At 45.7% G+C, this 25,578-nt stretch overlaps 1 protein-coding gene across 6 annotated transcripts in view; it reads right to left on the bottom strand.

The window, feature by feature from the left end:
* LOC139554851 (rho guanine nucleotide exchange factor 2-like) overlaps nt 1-25,578 on the bottom strand; it is a 107,753-nt gene that overhangs the window by 62,829 nt on the left and 19,346 nt on the right. For all 6 annotated transcript variants that reach the window (XM_071368035.1, XM_071368037.1, XM_071368032.1 and 3 more), the window contains 3 exons: nt 24,372-24,480; nt 22,306-22,345; nt 21,655-21,799 (listed from right to left, as the gene is read on the bottom strand). In XM_071368035.1, the coding sequence (XP_071224136.1) occupies nt 21,655-21,799; nt 22,306-22,345; nt 24,372-24,480 (294 nt within the window). The remainder of the gene's footprint in view (nt 1-21,654; nt 21,800-22,305; nt 22,346-24,371; nt 24,481-25,578) is intronic.

Raw genomic sequence — 25,578 nt, 5'->3', positions numbered from 1 at the left:
ATTTAGAGAATTTGGCAGTACGTCTAACCGGCCTCACAACCTCAGTTCACGTGTATGGCGGTTTGCTGATGTCAACATCGTGAACAGAGTGCCCCATGGTGGCAGTGGGGTTATGGTATGGGCAGGCTATCAGATATGAAGGTAAGACCCAGATGCAAACAACGTTGAATAAACAATAGTTTAATGATACAATAGGGGCAGGCAACAAACTGGTCAAGGCAGGCAGGAGTCAGTAACCAGAGGTGAGGCAACGATACCGGACGGCAGGCAGGCTCAGTGTAAGCAGAGGTCAAAAATCCAGCGGGGGGCAAAGGTACAGGTCGGTAGGCAGGCTCAGGGGCAGGCAGAGTGGTCAGGCAGGCGGGTTCGGAGTCAGGACAGGCAAGGTCAAAAAGAGGAGGGCCAAGAAAAGAGTGACTGGGAAAAAGCAGGAGCTGAGAAACAAAACGCTGGTGGACTTGACATACAAGACAAACTGGCAACAGACAGACAGAGAACACAGGTATAAATACACAGGGGATAATGGGGAAGATGGGCGAAACCTGGAGGGGGGGGGGGGGGGGGTGTAGACAATCACGAAGACCGGTGAAAGAATTCAGGATGTGACAGAACCCCCCCCCCACCAGGGGCGCCACTTGGCGTCCTACCTGGGCGCATACCTGGTTGACCGGGGTGTCGGCGTTGGAAATCCGTGATGAGGCCTGGGTCCAGGATGTCCCTGGCGGGGACCCAACACCTCTCCTCTGGGCCATAACCCTCCCAGTCAACCAGGTACTGGAACCCCCTGCCCCGAGGCCGAACCTTCAGGAGACGCGTCACCGTATACGCCGATTGGCAGTCGATGAGCCGAGGGAGAGGGGTTGGCCTGGAAACAGGAGACAAAGGGCTATGAGACATGGGTTTGACGCTGGACAAGGGTACGGGGTACGGGGCAACGGAAGACGAACAGTAGAGGGGCAAATGATCTTGGAGATGGGGAACGAGCCGATAAACCGGGGGGAGAGTTTGCAGGATTCCACCCGGAGTGGCAGATCCCGGTTGAATAGCCATACCTTCTGCCCGAGATGATACCTGGGAGCCGGGGTCCGATGGCGATCCGCTTATCATCAATACCTGGAGGTGGTCTTGAGGAGGGCCGACCGGGCTCTCCTCCAGGTACGATAACAGTGGCAGACAAACATCTGGGCAGAAGGTATGCTGACCTCTTCCTGCTCAGGGAAGAATGGGGGCTGATATCCCAGGGAACACTCAAACGGTGATAGGCCCGTGGCAGAGCAGAGAAGGGTGTTGCAGGCGTATTTCACCCACTCCAGCTGCTGGCTCCAGGTGGTGGGGTTGGCAGAGACCAGGCAGCGCAGAGTGGTCTCGAGGTCCTGGTTGGCTCGCTCCGACTGGCCGTTAGACTGGGGGTGGAACCCGGAGGACAGGCTGGCCGACAACCCAATGAGGGTGCAGAACGCCTTCCAGAACCCGGGACGAGAACAGAGGGCCACGGCCGGAGACCATGTCCACGGGCAGTCCATGGATCCGGAAGACGTGCTGCAGCATGAGCTGGGCCGTCTCCTTGGCAGAGGGTAACGTGCTGAGAGGAATAAAGTGGGAGGCCTTGGAAAAGCGATCCACCACAGTCAGGATGGCGGTGTTGCCATCAGATGGGGGGAGACCTATGACAAAATCCAAGGAGATGAGACCAGGGGCGATGAAGGACAGGCAGAGGTTGGAGGAAGCCAGCCGGAGCTTTTCGAGGGATCTTGTTACGTGCACAGACCGTGCAGGCGGCGACAAAGAAGACGACGTCCGGAACCATGGTAGGCCAACAAGTGTTGTTGCACTAAGGCCAGGGTCTGCCGGGAGCCCGATACCCCAGCTGAGTGCCATCGCCAGGCACGAGGTGGGAAGGATGGTCTCGTGCTCCGGGGTGGTAACCGTGGGGTTATAGCGGCGAGTGGCGAGGCACCCGACTTCAGGTTCTTGGACCCCGGCCGGTGGAACCGGGTACAGAGCAGGGCCCATCTCGCCTGCCTGGAGTTGAGGTGCTTGGTGGTACAGAGATACTCCAGGTTTTTGTGGTCGGTACACACAATGAACGGATGGAACATCCCTTCGAGCCACTGCCTCCATTCCTCCAATGCCATCTTCACCGAGAGAAGCTCCCGATTTCCCACATCGTAATCCCTCTCCGTGGTATTGAGGCGGTGGGAGAAGGCGGTGCAGGGATGCAACTTAAGGTCAAGGGCAGAACATTGGGACAGGACAGGACAGCCCCCACTCAGACATCCGAAGCACCGGCCTCCACCACGAACTGATGGGAAAGGTCCGGATGACGGCTGAACCAGGATCGGAGCCGTGGTGAAGCGGTGTTTAAGGTCCCGGTCAGCGGCCGTGGAACACGTGAACAGAACCTTGGTAGAGGTGAGGGCAGACAGGGGGGAGGCCAGGGTGCTGTAACCCTGGATAAAGAGGCAATAAAAGTTGGCGAACTACAGGAAGCATTGCAGCTGCAGCCTGGACGTAGGATGAGGCCAATCCAACAGCGCTTTCACCTTCTCGGGATCTATCTGGACACTCAGCAGAGATTATGTAGTCCAGAAAGGGAATGGTGGAGCGATGGAACTCAAACTTTTCTGCATTAACGAACAACAGACAAGACAAGGAGCACATGTTCTTGGGGGAACAGGGGACGACGAGGATGTCATCAAGGTAGACGAGGGCGAACCGTTTCAGCATGTCACGGAAAACATTGTTCACCAGAGCCTGGAACACGACAGGGCCGTTGGTGAGGCCAAAGGGCATGACCAGATATTCGTAGCGGCCGCTGAGGAGGGTCTTCCACTCGTCCTCCCCTCGTATCCGCACCAGGTGGTAGGCATTTTGTAGATCCAGCTTGGAGAAGATTGTGGCCCCCTGGAGCGGCTCGAAGGCCGAGGAAATGAGTGGTAACGGATAACAGTTCTGCACAGTGATGTCATCGAGTCTCCGGTAGTCAATGCACGAGCGCAGGGTCCTGCCCTTCTTCACGAATAATAACCCTACGCCAGCGGGAGAGGAGGAGGGATAGATAAATCCTGTAGGTAGGGAGTCACCAATGTATTTCTCCATAGCTTTGGTCTCTGGTCACGACAGCGAGTACAGATGTCCCCAGGGCGGCGTGGTACTAGGGAGAAGATAAATCCCGCAGTTACAGGTGCGGTGCCGTGGAAGGGAAATGGCCCGGGCCTTGCTGAACACCTCCCGGAGGTCCTGGTGCTCCACGGGAATGGCAGGGAGGTCCGGAGCCACCTGCAAGGACCCAGGAAGACGTCCCAGGATTTCAGATGGCCGTGGCAGAACAGACTCCAGCCCATGATAGCCCCGGTAGACCAGTTGATGAGTGGATTGTGTCGCTGGAGCCAGGAGAATCCCAACACCATGGGAACCTGGGGGGACTTGATGAGCAGGAACTGAATGGTCTCGCTGTGATTCCCTGACACACATAGGTTGATGGGAGTGGTGGTATGGGTGACCCGACCTATAGAGCACCCGTCCAGTGCTCTAACGTCCATGGGAATGGAGAGAGGCTGAATTGGGATGTTCAGCTCGGAAGCCAGTGTGGCGTCCAAAAAGCTCTCATTGGCTCCAGAGTCAATGAGGACCTGGAGAGATTTGGACTGGTTCCCCATAGCAGAATGACATGAAAAGGGGTGCAATTAAGGGAAGCAGAAACGTTCTCCATATGGCCCACCAGAGTACTCGCTCCCTGGTGAGCATGGTCCTTTACCGGGCACAAGGACACAAAATGACCAAAAGTCCCGCAATATAGACAGCTCCTTGTGCTGATCCTATGTTGCAGTTCCAGTGGCGACAGCCCCTCTCTGCCTAGTTGCATGGGCTTGGGAAAAGGTGCCTTAGCCCTCTTCGGTGACTCTCAAAGAAGGTCGGGAAAACCTTGGGTGCTCTCGACCACGGGACTGTCAGGGACTTCCGGGATGGCTCGGAGGCGAGGTGGAATCCCTGGACGTGCAAGTGACGTCGAATTCCCTCTCCATCCGTCGTTACCGCAATCGCCCATCAATGCGGATGGTGAAAGCGATGAGGGAGTCAAGATCCGTGGGCAATTCCCAAGCCGTAAGCTAGTCCTTAACCTCCTCCGAGATGCCGTGCAGGAACATGTCGAACAATGCTTCCGGGTTCCACGCACTCTCGCTGCCAACGTGTCGGAAATCCACTGCATAGTCGGCACCTGTGCGGGTGTCCTGCCGGAGCTGGATTAGCTTGCGGGCAGCTTCTCTCCCGGAGAGCGGGGCAAAAAAACCTTCCTCACCTCCCCCATGAACCCCTCCAGGCTCACACATATGGTGAGCTGCTGTTCCCATACAGCGGTGGCCCAGGTGAGAGCCTTTACAGACATCAGCATGATGAGGTAGGCCATTCTGGAGCGATCCGAGAGGAAGGAGGAGGGCTGAAGCTCAAAAATGAGGGCACACTGAGCTAAAAACGCCTGACAGGTGATTGGCTCTCCATTAAAGCGTTCCGGGGGAGGTAACCAGGGCTCCCGGGAAGGTGGAGTGGCCGGTGAGGCGGCGCTGCTAACTGCCGAGTTACTGAGGGGTGGTGGGGTTACCACCACGGCAGGCTGCCCCCCAGCCAACCCGTGGAATTGCTCCTGCAGCATGTCCAACGCCCGGTCATGGTGCTCAGCCAACGTTTGAACCCTCTCCATCAGCCCACGAAGCAACTCCTCGTGCCAACCAATGGAGGCTCCTTGGGAGGAGATGGCGTTGCACAGCTACACAAAGCAAATAAACAGTGACCACCTATCACATTACAAAGGAACATCTTCTAAAGATAAACTCAAACTCAAACAAACATCGGCAGCTACTAAACAGTAATAGGATATCACTGGAGTGGTTGGTGAAGACCTTAGTTGCATTATATACTGTATGTTAGTGTTAATGTGCGTGTATTTAGCTTATGAGACCATGTAATGATGGCCCCCACTTTGTACCTTAACAAAAAACTTCTACTGACCGCACACACACACACGATTCTCCCAAACAAGTCACGCAAGCAGTGACTTCCGGCGCCGACAGAGATGGCCGCCTCGCTTTGCGTTCCTAGGAAACTATGCAGTATTTTGTTTTTTTATGTGTTATTGTTACATTGTTACCCCAGGTAATCTTAGGTTTTATTACATACAGTCGGCAGGAACTATTGGATATAAGAGCAACGTCAACTCACCAACATTACGACCAGGAATATGACTTTCCCGAAGCGGGTCCTCTGTTTTGCCCACCACCCAGGACAATGGATCGGATCCCAGCCAGCGACCCAAAACAACGACGCCGTAGAAGGGGCAGACAGAGCGGTCTTCTGGTCAGGCTCCGTAGACGGCCACATCGCGCACCGCTCCCGAGCATACTACTCGCCAATGTCCAGTCTCTTGACAACAAGGTAGACGAAATCCGTGCAAGGGTAGCCTTCCAGAGAGACTGTAACGTTCTTTGTTTCACGGAAACATGGCTCACTCGAGACACGCTATCGGAGTCGATACAGTCAGCTGAAAGAAACAAGCATCTTTCTGGTAAGAAGAAGGGTGGGGGTGTATGCCTTATGATTAACGAGACGTGGTGTGATCATAACAACATACAGGAACTCAAGTCCTTCTGCTCACCTGACGTAGAATTCCTCACAATCAAATGTCGACCGCATTATCTACCTAGAGAATTCTCTTCAATTATAATCACAGCCGCATATATCCCCCCCAAGCAGACACATCGATGGCCCTGAACGAACTTCATTTGACTCTATGTAAACTGGAAACCACATATCCTGAGGGTGCATTTATTGTAGTTTGGGATTTTAACAACGCTAATCTGAAAACAAGTCTCCCTAAATTCTATCAGCATATCAATTGTGCAACCAGGGCTGGCAAAACCCTAGATCATTGTTATTCTGACTTCCGCGACGCATATAAGGACCTCCCCCACCCTCCAATCGGAAAAGCTGACCACGACTCCATTTTATTGCTCCCTGCCTATAGACAGAATACCAAACAGGAAGCACCCGCGCTCAGGTCTGTTCAACGCTGGTCCGACCAATCGGATTCCACGCTTCAAGATTGCTTCGATCACGTGGACTGGGATATGTTCCTCATTGCGGCGAACAACAACATTGATGTATACGCTGAGTCAGTGAGCGGGTTTATTAGCAAGTGCATCGGCGATGTGGTACGCACAGCATCTATTAAAACATTCCCAAACCAGAAACCATGGATTGATTGCAGCATTCGCGTGAAACTGAAAGCGCGAACCACTGCTTTTAACCAGGGCAAGGTGACCGGAAACATGACCGAATACAAACAGTGTAGCTATTCCCTCCACAAGGCAATCAAACAAGCTAAGCGTCAGTATAGAGACAAAGTAGAGTCGCAATTCAACGGCTCAGAAACGAGAGGTATGTGGCAGGGTCTACAGTCAATCATGGACTATAAAAGGAAAACCAGCCCCGTCACAGACCAGGATGTCTTGCTCCCAGACAGACTAAACAACTTCTTTACTCGCTTTGAGGACACTACAGTGCCACTGACACGGCCCGCTACCAAAACCTGCGGGCTCTCAGCCGTGGCTCTCTTCACTGCAGCCGACGTGAGCAAAACTTTGAAACGTGTCAACCCTCGCAAGGCTGCAGGCCCAGACGGCATCTCCAGCCACGTCCTCAGAGCATGCGCAGACCAGCTGGCTGGTGTGTTTACGGACATATTCAATCAATCCTTATCCCAGTCTGCTGTCCCCACATGCTTCAAGAGGGCCACCATTATTCCTGTTCCCAAGAAAGCTAAGGTAACTGAGCTAAATGACTACCGCCCGTAGCACTCACTTCCGTCATCATGAAGTGCTTTGAGAGACTAGTCAAGGACCATATCACCCCCACCCTAGCTGACACCCTAGACCCACTCCAATTTGCTTACCTGCCCAAACAGGTCCACAGACAACACAATCACACTGCCCTATCCCATCTGGACAAGAGGAATACCTATGTGAGAATGCTGTTCATCGACTACAGCTCAGCATTTAACACCATAGTACCCTCCAAACTCGTCATCAAGCTCGAGACCTTGGGTCTCGACCCCGCCCTGTGCAACTGGGTCCTGGACTTCCTGACGGGCCGCCCCCAGTTGGTGAGGTTAGGTAACAACATCTCCACCCGCTGATCCTCAACACTGTGGGACGCTGATCCCCACAAGGGTGCGTTCTCAGCCCTCTCCTGTACTCCCTGTTCACCCATGACTGCGTGGCCATGCATGCCTCCAACTCAATCATCAAGTTTGCAGACGACACTACAGTGGTAGTCTTGATTACCAACAACGACGAGACTACAGGGAGGAGGTGAGGGCCCTCGGAGTGTGGTGTCAGGAAAATAACCTCACACTCAACATAACAAAGGAGATGATCGTGGACTTCAGGAAACAGCAGAGGGAGCACCCCCTTATCCACATCGATGGGACAGTAGTGGAGATGGTAGAAAGTTAAGTTCCTTGGCGTACACATCACGGACAAACTGAAATGGTCCACCCACACAGACAGCATCCTGTCGGGCTGTATCACTGCCTGGTGCGGCAACTGCACCGCCCATAACCGTAAGGCTCTCCAGAGGGTAGTGAGGTCTGCACAACTTATCACCAAACTACCTGCCCTCCAGGACACCTACAGCACTCGATGTCACAGGAAGGCCAAAAAGATTATCAAGGACAACAACCACCCGAGCCACTGCCTGTTCACCCCGCTATCATCCAGAAGGCGAGGTCAGTACAGGTGCATCAAAGCAGGGACCGAGAGACTGAAAAACAGCTTCTATCTCAAGGCCATCAGACTGTTAAACATCCATTACTAACATTGAGTGGCTGCTGCCAACATACTGACTCAACTACAGCCACTTTAATAATGGAAAAATGTATGTATTAAACGTATCACTAGACACTTTAAACAATGCCACTTTTATATGTTTATATACCCTACATTACTCATCTCATATGTATATAATTGTACTCTATACCATCCACTGCATTTTGCCTATGCCATTCTATACCATCACTCATTCATATATTTTATGTACATATTCATTCCTTTACACTTGTGTGTATAAGGTAATTGTTGTGAAATTGTTAGGTTAGATTACTCGTTGGATATTACTGCATTGTCGGAACTAGAAGCACAAGCATTTCGCTACACTCGCATTAACATCTGCTAACCATGTGTATGTGACAAATAAAATTTGATGGTCACAATTTGACTCAAATGAGGCTTAATTAGTAGACACTCAATTTAAGTAATCAGCAGAATTGATTAGCATGTCCCAGATGATGGCTGCCTCTTATGAAAAAAAACACACACCATCTGTCCTCCCCCTCCCCCGTGCTACCAATGCTTTTCATTAGGGGCTACTTCTGTACTAAAGTGGGTGTGATGAAGTGCTAGGGGCCTCCAGGAAAGACAGTGTTGTGTTTATTAGGCATCAAACCGAGGAGGGATTACATGGACTTGTCCAATAAGAAACACACATTTTGGTTTTCCATTACAAAACATTTTCCATTGAAAACAAAGACTCAACTACTGTACTGCAACTGAGGGAACGGCAACTAGGGTAAGCGTGGCTTGACTGATCCATGAGTATCTTAATGTCTTCAAACAATAGTTATGTAGTGCTTATAAAGACTTCATGAATGCTCTATAAAGCCTTTATTAGTTTACTTTCGTGGGACCTCTAGGTCTCAAGCACTGTTAGGCGTTACTGCCACTTGTGGAGGATCAACTGAAGTGGAGGTCAGAGGTGACAAACCTTAGTGAGGAAGGCTTCGGGAATCGACATGGGCCACAGGGGATTGTCCGCTGTAGGAGGCATTGCCATTGAATGGATGGAATGGAAACCCCCTTGGCAATGAGAGAGGCTTCAGACAGACTGAAAGTCCTGCCCTTCTGACTACATGACGTATACTTTTACTTCTTCACCAGGAAACCCAGTTTACTACCAGAAAATAACGTATTTTCCAGCGGGGAAAGGTCCTTTTCAGGACTTCATCAACAACCAGATAAATGGCAATGAACATTCACTCTATTGTGACTTTTAGTGATAACAACCTATACAACCTGCCTAGCATGTCACGAAAGATGTCATAATGAAGTCACTAGTTTCACCTGCTTTTTCTAGCCTAACTTAGCTTTAACTTGAAATTATCTAGGCCGGCTAATTAGAGCATGCTTACAGGACTCCTCTGTAGTTTTAGAATATTTATTGAAAATCTGTGCGGCAGCAGGTTTCATTTCAGTTTTAGTCTGGTTTGTAGCTTACCCTACTAAGGGAGCAGACAGATGGAGTAAAACATTAAGGTTATCTTCAAAGCCCATATTAATAGAAATCGGGAAGTCATGAGAGTTGAAGCAGTGGAAACATACTGTACACACATTCATTTACGATGTGAACACATTAAATGTACTTAGTCACACTTGCACATTATGAACTTCTGTTCCTATTCCTTCATAATAAGGTCAAAATCAGTCGGCCCCATTTAAAAAAAGTCCCTCCAGGCTTGTCAGTTTTCTATCACAAGCTTGTGGTGATGTCATGTCTCAGTGCTCAGCTGATCAGGCCCCTGATTCCTGACCTAAATGTATCTGTAAGAAAGAACCAGTCTTTTAAACATACAGGCAGTTTGTTTGACTGGTTTGAACCGGTCTTTAACATAATCACAATGTTATACAGAATCAGCCTGGAAGAAAGGGCTCATCTGCTGTAGCCTGTAGACATGCAGACTGGGTAAGCAAACTTATGTTAACCAGGCATGTCAGACAGAAACCAGCCTTTAAAAGATCCATCACAACTCCGAAGACAATGTCCATTGGCTAGGCTCCATATCAATATAGTAGTCCTATTTATCTAGACCCCGACATGGATAGTATTCATAGGCTACTTTGTTTAAAAAGAATATGGTGCATACAACATTCTCCGGGGTCGAGACATAGTTCGATTTTTTTACCCAGACTCCAATGGAACATGTGTTATGGTGTGTTGCCATGGTATGTTCTCATGGCTTCTAGTCAGTTTATGCTGGATCATTGTCATTATCTAGAGCATTATCTGAGATTCACTTTTATTTTTTTTTCTCTCTCTCTCGCTCTCTTCTTCACATTTCCAAACAGTCCATTTATATTTTCCAATGGGGCTATACATTTGGGTGAGGTTCCCCCCCCCGCCTGAGTAGCCTCGTTTCACTGCCAAAAATAAAATGAAACCATCTAGTGTTCAGTGAAATAACAACACAACGTCAAATACAGGTAAACTGGTCAAATAATTAACATCCAATCACATTAACCGTTATGCTCTCGCGAGAATTCCACTAATGGTCCGTATGTAGCCAAACGTAGCTGCTGCTCATTCCGTTTGCTCAAAAATGGATCAATGGTTAAAAAAAGTAAGGACCGAGTCCATAGAGACTCATACCAGCTCTACTGGTAGTACTGCTACTACCAGCAGTACTACACCTGCACCTGTCGACGACACAAGTTGTTCTGCTTCCACGAGCACATCCAATGCTAGCATCAGTAGTTCTACATTTGTTGTTAGCCCAACTAGCATGGGCACTGACAGTTGTGAATCTGATGCAGCCGAAGAGCTACTGCCCCCTTACCCGGGAAAGCACCGAACAGACAGGGACGTTGGTCCATCGAAGAGGTGCAATTATGATGAGAAGTACATTGATTTGGGGTTCACTTATATTGGGAATAGTGCCTTTCCTCAGCCACAGTGTGTTATATGGCCCTTCTGGCCCTTCTTTGGACACTGTTAACTAACCTCCAGACGAGCTTCAATGCCATACAACTCTCTTTCCATGGCCTCCAACAGCTCTTAAATGCAAGTAAAACTAAATGCATGCTATTCAACCGATCGCTGCCTGCACCTGCCCGCCCATCCAGCATCACTACTCTGGACGTTTCTGACTTGTAATTGTCCACATATTCTAAATACCTAGGTGTCTGGTTAGATTGTAAACTCTCCTTCCAGACTCATATTAAGCATCTCCAATCCAAAATCAAATCTAGAATCGGCTTCCTATTTTGGAATAAAGCATCTTTCACTCATGCTGCCAAACATACCCTTGTAAAACTGACTATCCTACCGATCCTTGACTTCGGTGATGTCATTTACAAAATAGCCTCCAACACTCTACTCAGCAAATTGGATGCAGTCTATCACAGTGCCATCGTTTTGTCACCAAAGCCCCATATACTACCCACCACTGCGACCTGTACGCTCTCGTTGGCTGGCCCTCGATTCATACTCGTCGCCAAACCCACTGGCTCCAGGTCTTCTATAAGTCTTTGCTAGGTAAAGCTCCGACTTATCTCAGCTCACTAGTCACCATATCAGCACCCACCCGTAGCACGCGCTCCAGCAGGTACAGTTTATTTCACTGGTCACCCCTAAAGCCAATTCCTTGTTTGGCTGTCTTTCCTTCCAGTTCTCTGCTGCCAATGACAGGAACGAACTGCAAAAATCACTGAAGCTGGAGACTCATATCTCCATCACTAACTTTAAGCATCAGCTGTCAGAGCAGCTCACAGATCATTGCACCTGTACATAGCCCATCCAACTACCTCATCCCCATATTGTTATTTTTTGTTGTTGCTCCTTTGCACCCCAGTATCTCTACTTGCACGTTCAACTTCTGCACATCTATCGCTCCAGTGTTTAGCATTTAAATTGTAATTACTTTGCCACTACGGCCTATTTATTGCCTCACCTCCCTAATCTTACCTCATTTGCACACACTGTATATAGATTTTTTCTATTGTGTTATTGACTGTACGTTTGTTTCTTCCATGTGTAACTCTGTGTTGTTGTTTGTGTCGCACTGCTATGCTTTATCTTGGCTAGGTCTCAGTTGTAAATGACAACTTGTTCTCAACTGGCCTACCTGGTTAAATAAAGGCGAAAAAAATATGTGCAAAAGTCCTCCCTTACAACTTTCACTCTTGCGCAGACGTTTAGAAACCAAACATGCCAAATTGAAAAATAAGCCACATGAGTTTTTTTAAGCAAGAATTAAGATGACTTTCGAGTAGTAAGACATAACAGCAACAGATACCATTAATAAGAAGGGGCTAGAAGCATCTTATATGGTGAGCTACCGAGTGGCTAGGACAGGCAAGCCCCATGCTTATTTCTTCCTGCTGCTGCAGATATGGCTGGGACAATGTAGGGGGGAAAAGGCCCCAAAAAACTATACAGACAATACCTTTATCAAACAACACTCTTTCACGACACAGTGACATGGCAGGACATGTTTTGAAACAATTACTGCTTTGCATACAAGCCAGTGAATTCTATGCATTACAGCTGGATGAGTCAGACTTCACAGGCCTGACACAGCTCCTGGTATATGTCCGTTACATTTATGGGGGGGGTCAATTAAGGAAGACAACCTCTTCTGCAAACCAGGACAACAGCAGAGGATATTTTTAAAAGTACTGGACAGCTTTGTGACGTCAAATGGACTTTGGTGGTGGAGATGTGTTGTTATCTGTACTGATGTCGCAAAAGCCATGACATGGAGACATAGTGGAGTGGTAACGCACGTGCAAGAAGTTGCTCCTGATGCCACTTGGGTACACTGCAGCATCCACTGAGAGGCTCTAGCTGCCAAGGGAATGCCTGACATCTTGAAAGACGTTTGACACTACAGTGAAAATGGTTAAAACTTTGTTAAAGCAGGGCCCCTGATACTTGTGTATTTTCTACACTATGCAATGATATGGGTAGCGACCATGTAATGCTTTGACAACATAAAGAAGTGTGCTGGTAATCAAGGGGCAAAGTATTGACACATATTTTTTAATTGAGAGACGAGCTTAAAGTTTTTACTGACCATAATTTTCACTTGTCTGACCGCTTGCATGATGACAAGTTTCTCACACGACTGGCCTATCCGGGTGATGTTTTTTCCTCGCCTGAATGATCTGAATCTAGGATTACAGGGACTCTCCGCAACTATATTTAATGTGCGGGACAAAATTGATGTGATGATTAAGAAGTTGGAGCTCTTGTCGGTCTGCATTAACAAGGACAACACAGGCCTTTCCATCATTGTATGATTTTTTGTGTGCCAATAAACGCAAGCTTACAGACAATGTAAAATGTGATATAGCGAAGCACCTGAGTGAGTTGGGTGCCCAATTACGCAGGTACTTTCCCGAAACAGCTGGAGTCGTTATCCCTTTCATGCCCTGCCTCCAGTCCACTTACCGATATCTGAACAAAAGAGCCTCATCAAAATTGCAATAAGCGGTACTGTGAAAATTAAATACAAATCAGAAGCCACTGCCAGAGTTCTGGATTGGGCTACGCTCAGAGTATCCTGCCTTGGAAAATCGCGCTGTTAAAAAGACACTGATGCCCTTCGCAACCACGTACCTATGTGAGAGTGGATTCTCGGCCCCACTAGCATGAAAACTAAACACAGGCACAGACTGTGTGTGGAAAATGATTTAAGACTCTTTCCAATACAACCCAACATTGCAGAGTTATGTGCATCCTTTCAAGCACACCCTTCTCATTAACCTGTGGTGAGTTATTCACAATTTTCTATTAACAAATTTATTTGTAAGATGGCTCAATAAAGAGAAAAATTATTGATTATTATTTGTGCCCTGGTCCTTTAAGAGCTCTTTGTCACTTCCCATGAGCCGGGTTGTGACAAAAACCCACACTCATTCTTATGTGTAATAAATGTATCGTATAGTCTGTGTGGCAGGCTTACAATGATGGCAAAGAAGAACATTTGAGATTGCGCTGACCATGGTGCTAGAGGGGGTACGCAGCTGGAGGTTGAATGTTCGAAGGGGTACGGGACTATAAAAAGTTAGTGAACCACTGATCTAGAGGGATAGAAAGTTATTGCTTCAAGGTATCTGTACCTGAAAATACATGATCTAAGTGATTGATAGTTGGTATTCAGCAGTTATAAAAGTATGTCTTATTTACTTTGAAGAACTACAAAAATAGTGATTTGGTCAGACAGCAGCTCTGAGATGAGGAAATAAAGTCAAAGTAAAACAAAAGTAATATACACATTAACTGAAATATTTGATTAAAGTAGGCCTGAAGTAATGTGAATAAATGATAGTTAATAAGTGATACACAGTAACGGGCAGTCAACTACCATCATGGGACATTTATCAATCGTTTTATTCTGTGTTGTTACAGAATTAATTCTGACAATGCATGTTGCGTTGTAGTGGCAGGAAGGTTGACAGTGAGGAAGGGAGAGAAAAGCTGACTGCAAAGCTTTACTGAGCTCACAAGGCAATAAAGTTATTTACTCTGCCATCTGCTGGACATAACTGTTACAAACACTCTCCCAATAGTACACAGTAATGTTTTGCTGGTCTTGTTATTACTCGATGTAAGCGGTCAGTCATTGCAAGTGAATGACCAGTCCATTTCACAGTATACTACATAGTTATAAAGACCATGGACAAAGTCCACTGTAACCAACAGAAGGCAATAATCAAGAAGTATCCACCCTGTGTGATAAGTACAGCGCAGTCGGAAAGTATTCAGACCCCTTGACTTTTTCCACATTTTGTTACAGCCTTATTCTAAAATTATTTAAATTGTATTTTTTTCCCTCAAATCTACACACAATACCCCATAATAAGCAAAAACAGAATTTTAGAAATTGTTACAAATGTATTAAACTGAAATATCACATTTACATAAGTATTCAGACCTTTTACTCAGTACTTTTTTGGGGGGGCAGCAGGTAGCCTAGTGGTTAGAGCATTGGGAGAGTAACAGAAAGGTTTCTGAATTGAATCCCTGAGCAGACAAGATAAAAAAAATAAAAAAAAATGTCTTTCTGCACCTGAACAAGGCAGCTAACCCACTGTTCTCCGGTAGGTCTTGTAAATAAGAATTTGTTCTTAACTTCTTTGGGATAGGGGGCGCTATTTTCACTTTGGGAAAAAATTGTGCCCAATTTAAACGGCCTCGTACTCTATTCTAGATCGTACAATATGCATATTATTATTACTATTGGATAGAAAACACTCTCAAGTTTCTAAAACCGTTTGAATTATATCTGTGAGTAAAACAGAACTCATTTTGCAGCAAACCTCCTGTCAGGAAGTGAAAAATCTGAAATCGAGGCTCTGTTCCAGGGCCTTCCTATTCATTTGTTTGAAATCTATGGATATACATGCACTTCATACGCCTTCCACTAGATGTCAACAGGCAGTGGGAGGTGGAATGGGGTGTCTAGCTTGATCTGAGGTCGAACAAGAGCTCTTGGAATGACGTGACCCCAAATTTCCTTTGTTCAGCAAGGCGCGGGAAGGAACCCTGGATTGCCTTCTGAAAAGCTTTCGGTATAGACGGCTTATATCTCCGGCTTTGATTTTATTTGATACATGTGATAATATCATCGTAAAGTATGTTTTTTCAATATAGTTTTATCAGATTATTGAACGTTTATCGTGAGTTTTGGCGTTTTCCGTTCTCTGCGTTTGGTGAAGATGGACAACTTCGCGCCACTTGGCTAGCTTTGGTTGCTAATTCGACAGGAGAAGAGGACATTCTAAAATCAAACAACGATTTATTCTGGACAAAGGACTCCTTGTACAAGATTCTGATGGAAGCTCAGCAAAAGTAGGAACCATTTATGATGTTATTTCGTATTTCTGTGGAAAATGTTTAGTACTATTTTCCAGTTTCCATTGCAGGCGCTGTCTCGCTATAACGTAAGCTGTATGTCGTACTAAAGTTATTTTTAGAATTCTAACACGGCGATTGCATTAAGAACTAGTGTATCTTTCATTTGCTGTACAACATGTATTTTTTAGTAAAGTTTATGATGAGTTCTTTGATTAGATTAGGTGAGTGTCAGAAATATATCCGGATAATTCTGTGCAGTTTGGCTACGTATTCACATTGTAAAACCACGATTTGTACTGCTAAATATGCACATTTTCGAACAAAACATATACAGTGGGGAGAACAAGTATTTGATACACTGCCGATTTTGCAGGTTTTCCTACTTACAAAGCATGTAGAGGTCTGTAATTTTTATCATAGGTACACTTCAACTGTGAGAGACGGAATCTAAAACAAAAATCCAGAAAATCACATTGTGTGATTTTTAAATAATTAATTTGCATTTTATTGCATGACATAAGTATTTGATACATCAGAAAAGCAGAACTTAATATTTGGTACAGAAACCTTTGTTTGCAATTACAGAGCTCATACGTTTCCTGTAGTTCTTGACCATGTTTGCACACACTGCAGCAGGGATTTTGGCCCACTCCTCCATACAGACCTTCCCCAGATCCTTCAGGTTTCGGGGCTGTCGCTGGGCAATACGGACTTTCAGCTCCCTCCAAAGATTTTCTATTGGGTTCAGGTCTGGAGACTGGCTAGACCACTCCAGGACCTTGAGATGCTTCTTACGGAGCCACTCCTTAGTTGCCCTGGCTGTGTGTTTCGTTTCGTTGTCATGCTGGAAGACCCAGCCACGACCCATCTTCAATGCTCTTACTGAGGGAAGGAGGTTGTTGGCCAAGATCTTGCGATACATGGCCCCATCCATCCTCCCCTCAATACAGTGCATTCGTCCTGACCCCTTTGCAGAAAAGCATCCCCAAAGAATGATGTTTCCACCTCCATGCTTCACGGTTGGGATGGGTTCTTGGGGTTGTACTCATCATCCTTCTTCCTCCAAACACGGCGAGTGGAGTTTAGACCAAAAAGCTCTATTTTTGTCTCATCAGACCACACGACCTTCTCCTATTCCTCCTCTGGATCATCCAGATGGTCATTGGCAAACTTCAGACAGGCCTGGACATGCGCTGGCTTGAGCAGGGGGACCTTGCATGCGCTGCAGGATTTTAATCCATGATGGCGTAGTGTGTTACTAATGGTTTTCTTTGAGACTGTGGTCCCAGCTCTCTTCAGGTCATTGACCAGGTCCTGCTGTGTAGTTCTGGGCTGATCCCTCACCTTCCTCATGATCATTGATGCCCCACGAGGTGAGATCTTGCATGGAGCTCCAGACCGAGGGTGATTGACCGTCATCTTGAACTTCTTCCATTTTCTAATAATTGCGCCAACAGTTGTTGCCTTCTCACCAAGCTGCTTGCCTATTGTCCTGTAGCCCATCCCAGCCTTGTGCAGGTCTACAATTTTATCCCTGATGTCCTTACACAGCTCTCTGGTCTTGGCCATTGTGGAGAGGTTGGAGTCTGTTTGATTGAGTGTGTGGACAGGTGTCTTTTATACAGGTAACGAGTTCAAACAGGTGCAGTTAATACAGGTAATGAGTGGAGAACAGGAGGGCTTCTTAAAGAAAAACTAACAGGTCTGTGAGAGCCGGAATTCTTACTGGTTGGTAGGTGATCAAATACTTATGTCATGTAATAAAATGCAAATTAATTACTTAAAAATCATACAATGTGATTTTCTGGATTTTTGTTTTAGATTTCGTCTCTCACAGTTGAAGTGTACCTATGATAAAAATTAGACCTCTACATGCTTTGTAAGTAGGAAAACCTGCAAAATCGGCAGTGTATCAAATACTTGTTCTCCCCACTGTATGTATTGTGTAACATGATGTTATAGGACTGTCATCTGATGAGGTTTGTCAAGGTTAGTGAATAATTTTATATCTTTTGCTGTTTTTTTGCGATCGCTACCTTTGCGGTGAATGAATGCGGTTGTGTGGTTGGCTATTGTGGTACGCTAATATAATGCTATATTGTGTTTTCGCTGTAAAACACTTAAAAAATCTGAAATATTGGCTGGATTCACAAGATGTTTATCTTTCATTTGCTGTACACCATGTATTTTTCATAAATGTTTTATGATGAGTATTTAGGTATTTCACGTTGCTCTCTGTAGTTATTCTTGCTGCTACGGTGCTATTTGTGATTGTAGCTGCAATGTAAAACTATGATTTATACCTGAAATATGCAAATTCTTCGAACAAAACATAGATTTATTGTATAACATGTTATAAGACTGTCATCTGATGAAGTTGTTTCTTGGTTAGTGACTAATTCTATCTCTATTTGGGGGTTTTGTGCAAGCTACCTGTGCTGTGAAAGAAATGTCTGTGCTTTTTTGTATTTGGTGGTGAGCTAACATAAATATACATGGTGTTTTCGCTGTAAAACATTTAAAAGAAATCGGCCATGTTGGCTGGATTCACAAGATGTTTATCTTTCATTTGCTGTATTGGATTTGTTAATGTGTGAAAGTTAAATATTTCAACCCAAAAAAAAATTGAATTTCGCGCGCTTTTCAGTGGAATGTGGGGGGGGTTCCAACTGACTTGCCTAGTTAAATAAAATAAATAAATTCTTTGTTGAAGTGCCTTTGCCAGTGATTACAGGCTCAAGTCTTCTTGGGTATATAGCTACAAGCTTGGCACACCTGTATTTGGGGAGTTTCTCCCATTCTTCTCTGCAGATCCTCTAAACAGTTGGATGGGGAGCGTTGCAGCACAGCAATTTTCAGGTCTCTCCAGAGATGTTAGATCGGGTTCAAGTCCAGGCTATGGCAGGTCGTTGTCCTGTTGGAAGGTGAACTCTCGCCCCAGTTTGACGTCCTGAGCTCTCTGCAGCAGGTTTTCATCAAGGATCTCTCTGTTCTTTGCTCCGGTCATCTTTCCCTCGATCCTGCCCTGTCCCAGTGCCTGCCATTGAAAAACATCCACCACCATGCTTCGCCGTAGGGATGATGCCAGGTTTCCTCCAGACGTAATGCGTGGCATTCAGACCAAAGAGTTCAATCTTGGTTTCATCAGACCAGATAATCTTGTTTCTCATGGTCTGAGAGTGTCTTTTGGCAAGAGACCTTTAGGTGTCTTTTGGCAAACTCCAAGTGGGCTGTCATGTGCCTTTTACTGAGGAGTGGCTTCCGTCTGGCCACTCTACCATAAAGGCCTGATTGGTGGAGTGCGGCAGAGATGGTTGTCCTTCTGGAAGGTTCTCCCATCTCCACATAAGAACTCTGGAGCTCTGTCAGAGGAACCATAGGGTTCTTGGTCACCTCCCTGACCAAGGCCCTTCTCCTCCAACTGCTCAGTTTGGCCGGGCGGCCAGCTCTAGGAAGAGTCTTGGTGGTTCCAAACTTCTTCCATTAAGAATGATGGAGGCCACTGTGTTCAATGCATTTTTTGGTACCCTTCCCCAGATTTGTGCCTTGACACAATCCTGACTCAGAGCTCTAGGGGACAATTCCTTCAACCTCATGGCTTGGTTTTTGGCTGACATGCACTGTCAACTGCGGGACCTTACATAGACAGGTGTGCGTCTTTCCAAATCATGTCCAATCAATTGAATTTACAACAGGTGGACTCCAATCAAGTTGTAGAAACATCAAGGATGATCAATGGAAACAGGATGCACCTGAGCTCAATTTCGGGTATCATAGCAAAGGCTCTGAATACTTATGTAAAAAACTTTTTATTTGTAATACATTTGCAAAAAAATCTAAAACGCCATTTTCATTTTGTCATTTTGGGGAAGTGTGTGTAGACTGATGGGGTAAAAAAACGATTTAATGCATTTTATAATAAAGCTGTGACATAAAATGTGGAAATCCAAATGCACTGTACACAACCCTCTAGGCCACTAAGCCTTTAGGTTTACTATAATGGGCAAAATTATGCAGTTATCACAATGCTGTGTCTGACTATTCATTCATGTGAAGACTGTTGTATTATCAAATCAATTCTCTGTACTTATTACGTGATTAAACTAATCATGTAAACTTTAACTAGGAAGTTGGGGCACCACGGGAAAACGTTTATAGTCTCTATTTCCCGAATTGACTCTTCAGATATTTTCATATTTTATCGATTAGTCATTCTCATCTGAATGTCGCAAACCCTTGGATATCTGCACGAACCCTGGTCTCCAAAATGAATCAGCGATATACAAATTGGCAAAATTATTTATTTACTAACTAACTGAAATACATAAAACAATACAGGTATTGGTTACTAACACAATGCATCGATAAGTCCCTAGTGGGCTAAACTGCTATGACGGCTTGGTAGACAATGGAAAGGAGTGGGGACGGATAAAGAGCGGGAAAGACAAAATGGATTCACTACACACAGTTGACAATTATATTAATTGAAATGCTAATTCTTTGCACATGAATGTCCGCTTATTCAAAAAGAATTGCAATGTATTTATTTACGCCCTTGTGTCGTTGTTGTCTTCTCTGTTGGAATCGCCGGTCCGTCTGCTGGAGAGTCAGTTCATCAGAGAGTCTCTGGTTAACTTCCCCAGAAGTCACAATGTCTTTCGTGGTTGTAGCTTTCTCAGCGGCTCTGGATAGTGTCTGTTGTAATGGATATGTCAGGCGTACAGATGGTTGTTGCATAGAATAGTTGCTTCTGCGGTTGTCGGTATTCTCGTACTAGATGTACGTAATTTCCAGCTGCAGACTAGTAGTTCTACGTCTAGGATTTGTTCTTATTCTGTAGTGATCGATAGTCTTAGAGTTTAACCATTTCCAGCCGTGTAGCCAACACTACACGCTGTCTGGTCTCCTGGGCCTATAGAGTTGTAGTTCTTAACCATTTCAACATGTAGCGTCAGCTCCATGTTTTCTAGTCTAATGTAAATTTCGCAAGGAGTGGGTTTTATACTCACTGAGAAAAGTGCAGTCCATGACGCCGACGTAATATCTATGCTCACTTGGTCGTGGCCACTGACTTGGTTAACTTTATATGAAAACCCATATTTTATAATTTAGATGGTTAACATCACATTACCTCTTTTCACAAATAGTTCTACGTTTAATCATATACTTTTCACAATATTTAGATGTAAACTCCATAATTAAGTGTACACAACCAAAGACACAGTAATGACTGTTTCCTGTCCTTCATGAGATCACCAAATGAAACACACTCGTCATGACTGTCCCTTAAGTGTCCACAGACCACTCCCACATTCTCAAAAATATAAATATTGTTTAATTATTCAAAACTTTTGATGTTCAAGGGTCTCTCTGTGTTCCACAGTTTGCATTCCAAACTTAAACACTAACACTTTTATGACCGCCATAAAACAGCCGACTTCCCGCTCTCCCCCTCTACGAGAACGAGCACGCTGTAGAGCAGACCCACTGTAACCTGATCCTTCAGATCGTCAAAGGAGAGTTATGACAACTTATGGCTAGTTAGGAGACAAAATGATTCCGTTATCACTAGCTATTGACTAAAGGCAAAAAACTAAAATATATGCAGACCTTTGACATGTTTATTACTCTCCATTCCATTTTAGTCATGAGTCAACACACCTTGTTCAAAAGGTAAAATCTTTCTGGCCGCCATTCAATATGATCAGCAACACCACACAGTGTCGTTGTCATAATGATATTACCCTATTGAGAAGAGACCTTAGATATATAATGAGTCTTAGATCTCGTGTGCTGTGGGTTGGTCGGTCGGTTAAGGCCACCGCATTTGGCACATGCAATCCCATGTCTTCGAGGGATGAAATCCTAATCTTCTACACCATTTCTCCTCTATCAGTCTGCCCTTCATTCATACCCGTCGCTGTCAATAAAATATGATTTACTCTACTGCAGAAAGCAGGCCTCTCCTACCTTGCGGTTGCCGGCCATCTTGCGTAGGAAACTGAAGGTGCGCACAAAAGGGCCGCCTGTCACCTCCTCCTGGGCCTCGTCTCTCGTGACCTCCGTCCAGCTTCCCTCTCTCCCCCAGAGCAGAAGACCCAGGTTCCTATCCACACTGAGGGAGAGGAGAACATTAAAGAGAAGAGGGGAAAGGACAGGAAAGTTTGACAAAGAAAAGAGAGACGACATGACAGTTTGTAAGAGAGGACGCGAGGATGACAAGAAAGGGAAGAATTACAGAGAGGAAAGAGAAACAGAAGACATGAAAGATTTAGATAGATGATTAGAGGAAGGAGCAGAACAGTAAAGGGAATGATAAAAGAGAAGAGAGAGGAAGTGAGAAAAATGGAGAGGTAGAGAAAGAAAGTAGTGCCAGATTGCATATTATCACTGCAGGCCGCTTTTAGCTTTGACTGTGAACGGTCATTTAATAACAACATGGGACATGCAACTATAAAATGCACCATGACTTCCATGATAACAGGAAACACAGCCAGAATTGAGACTGCGGTACCAGAGACAAACAGGTCTAGCATGGTTATGGCTGTTTGCTAAAGGAAACAGATCCAAAATGGCGACCTCCTTTGCATGAAAGGGAAAACGGGGAGAAAGGCAACTCACCTCTGCGTGGATCCTCCAAGTTGACCATAGGGTAAAGTCTCTGGAACACACAGATCAGAAGACACTCACACCTTCCTAAACACTCTCCACAGCTTACAACTCAATAACAGCTATGACAAGAACAAGGCAGAAATAAAAATATATATTTCTTTTTTAAATGTCCAATTCACCTGATGCTCATTCAAGGGCTTCACTGCTATTTATAACCAATAATAAACTAGCCAAGCACAAATAGTAAGTTATTATGAGAGTGAAAGAGACACAGATAGTAGCCTATAGGCTACTGAGTTTGATAACACAGATTAGATGAGATAGGGGGAGAATGACAGAAGAAATGACAGTAAAACAGTTGGTCATCCAAGCAGTGTGTTAAAATGGAGGAATTGAAGTGGAGGAGGCTAGTAGAGAGCGAGAGAGGAGAGATGGGAGAGGTAGCAGTAGAAATGGAGGCTCTGCTATGAAGCTGGTACTGGGGATAACAGGACCAGAGCCCAGACAGAACAAACACAGGAAGAGCGCTTCCGCATTGCGGCACACACACACATAGATGGAGGCACACACACAGAGATGGAGGCACACACACAGAGATGGAGGCACACACACAGAGATGGAGGCACACACACAGAGATAGAGGCACACACACAGAGATAGAGGCACACACACAGAGATAGAGGCACACACACAGAGATGGAGGCACACACACAGAGATGGAGGCACACACACAGAGATGGAGGCACACACACAGAGATGGAGGCACACACACAGAGATGGAGGCACACACACAGAGATGGAGGCACACACACAGAGATGGAGGCACACACACAGAGATGGAGGCACACACACAGAGATGGAGGCACACACACAGAGATGGAGGCACACACACAGAGATGGAGGCACACACACAGAGATGGAGGCACACACACAGAGATGGAGGCACACACACAGAGATGGAGGCACACACACAGAGATGGAGGCACACACACAGAGATGGAGGCACACACACAGAGATGGAGGCACACACACAGAGATGGAGGCACACACACAGAGATGGAGGCACACACACAGAGATGGAGGCACACACACAGAGATGGAGGCACACACACAGAGATGGAGGCACACACACACATTGACAAACACAAACCCTTAAGAAATAAAGACTGAAGCATACACATGCACTGAAAAACAAAAAGACACACCAACTGAGAAACATACTGTACACAAACAGTGAAAGACAGACACTCAGATACTGAGTAAAAACCTAACAAACATAAATGCAGAAACTGACAATCATTGACAAACAAAAACAAGCATGCATTTAGTGCAAATTACAATACCCAATTATGATAATTAAATACACCCACATAGAAATGTACAAAAATGATCCAACCATTGTAAACAAAACAAGAAGGCACAATGAGACTGGGCATCTACACACAAACACATGTACTTTCACTCCGTCTAACAAACGCATGCACGCACACACAGCTATTGACTGACGTACTGTCCAACTTGAGCCCGATTCAGAGCAAAACAAAGACTGACAAAGTGTGCGTGTGTCTAGATACTATACAGACTGCATAAAAAAGGCAAGAAAGATGCTTTGCAGTCAGAGCAGTGTTTGGGAAGAATAAGGAGTTTATCAACTTACTAACATCTAGAGATGGCTACAAGGTTACATTCTGCCCAGCAAACAGTTAAACCATCTACTTTAGAACTTCAAGTAACATTCCTTGGCTCCAGTCCAGTTCTCTACCCTTCTCCACTAACTCTCCTCTTCATGTGCTGAATTTAAAACGGGTGTACGAAATCTGGGAGAAACGAGGGTACACTTTAGGGTGTAGGGATACAGAATAGGATCACAGGCAGCCTATGTGACACCTTTAACCATTTGAACTTGTCTGACCCCGGGGTGTGTTCATTAAGGCACACAACAGAAAACATTTTGGAACAGGAAACAAAAATCGGTGTTTCTTATTGGACAGTTCCAGGTAGTCGCTCCCCGTTTCAGTACGTTTTCTTCGTTTGGTGCGAAATGAACACGATCCAGGCATGTAGCGTAGGCTTACCGTAGCAGTTGGAGCGTGGTCGGGGGGCCGTGCTGGGAGGGTTGCGGCGACGCACCACACTGAGGGTTGGGGCCGACGCACTGCAGCCCTGCAGCTGGTTGGACTGTTCCTATTTTAATTAAGCACATATTACACAAAATTAGCGATTAGCATTGAACTGCTCCTGTGACCCAACAAGAAGTTATACTTCGGGTTTTAGTGGAGGGTGAATGCACGTAAACAGCATTTACTCACCTTTTTATTAAGTAAATAGTGTTTACGCACCTATAACGCTAAATTAACATTGACTGCATTTACGTTACTTACTATTCATCTCAATGTTCACCATTGACGAACCTTAGCTACACTACATCAAATCAAATTTTATTGGTCACATACACATGGTTAGCAGATTTTATTGCGAGTGTAGCGAAATGCTTGTGCTTCTAGTTCCGTCAGTGCAGCAATATCTAACAATTCCACAACAAATACCTAAAACACACAAATCTAAGTAAATGAATGGAATAAGAATATCTAAATATATGGATGAGCAATGACAGAGCGGCATAGGCTAAGATGCAATAGAGAGTATAGAATACAGTATAGATGAGATGAGTATGCAAGATATGTGAACATAATTAAAGTGGCATTAATAAAGTGACTAGTGTTCCATTTATTAAAGTGGCCAATGATATCAAGTCTGTGTGTAGACAGCAGCCTCTCTGTGCTAGTGATGGCTGTTTAACAGTCTGATGGCCTTGAGATAGAAGCTGTTTTTCAGTCTCTCGGTCCCAGCTTTGATGCACCTGTACTGACCTCGCCTTCTGGATGGTAGCGGGGTGAACAGGCAGTGGCTCGGGTGGTTGTCCTTCATTATCTTTTTGGCCTTCCTGTGACATCGGGTGCTGTAGGTGTCCTGGAGGGCAGGTAGTTTTCCCCCGGGGAGGAGTTGTGCAGACCGCACCACCCTCTGGAGAGCCCTGCAGTTGTGGGCATGGCAGTTGCCATACCAGGCGGTGATACAGCCCGACAGGATGCTCTCAATTGTGCATCTAAAAGTTTGTGAGGGTTTTAGGTGACAAGCCACATTTCTTCAGCTTCCCGAGGTTGATGTGTACGCTGAGAAACCTAAAACTTTCCACCTTCTCCATTGCTGTTCCGACAATGTGGATAGGAGGGTGCTCCCTCTGCTGTTTCCTGAAGTCGACAGTCATCTTTGAGTGAGGTT

Source organism: Salvelinus alpinus, chromosome 26 (genome assembly GCF_045679555.1).
Source record: "Salvelinus alpinus chromosome 26, SLU_Salpinus.1, whole genome shotgun sequence".
Lineage (NCBI taxonomy): Eukaryota > Metazoa > Chordata > Actinopteri > Salmoniformes > Salmonidae > Salvelinus > Salvelinus alpinus.
This window is presented reverse-complemented; position numbering and strand designations above follow the sequence as displayed.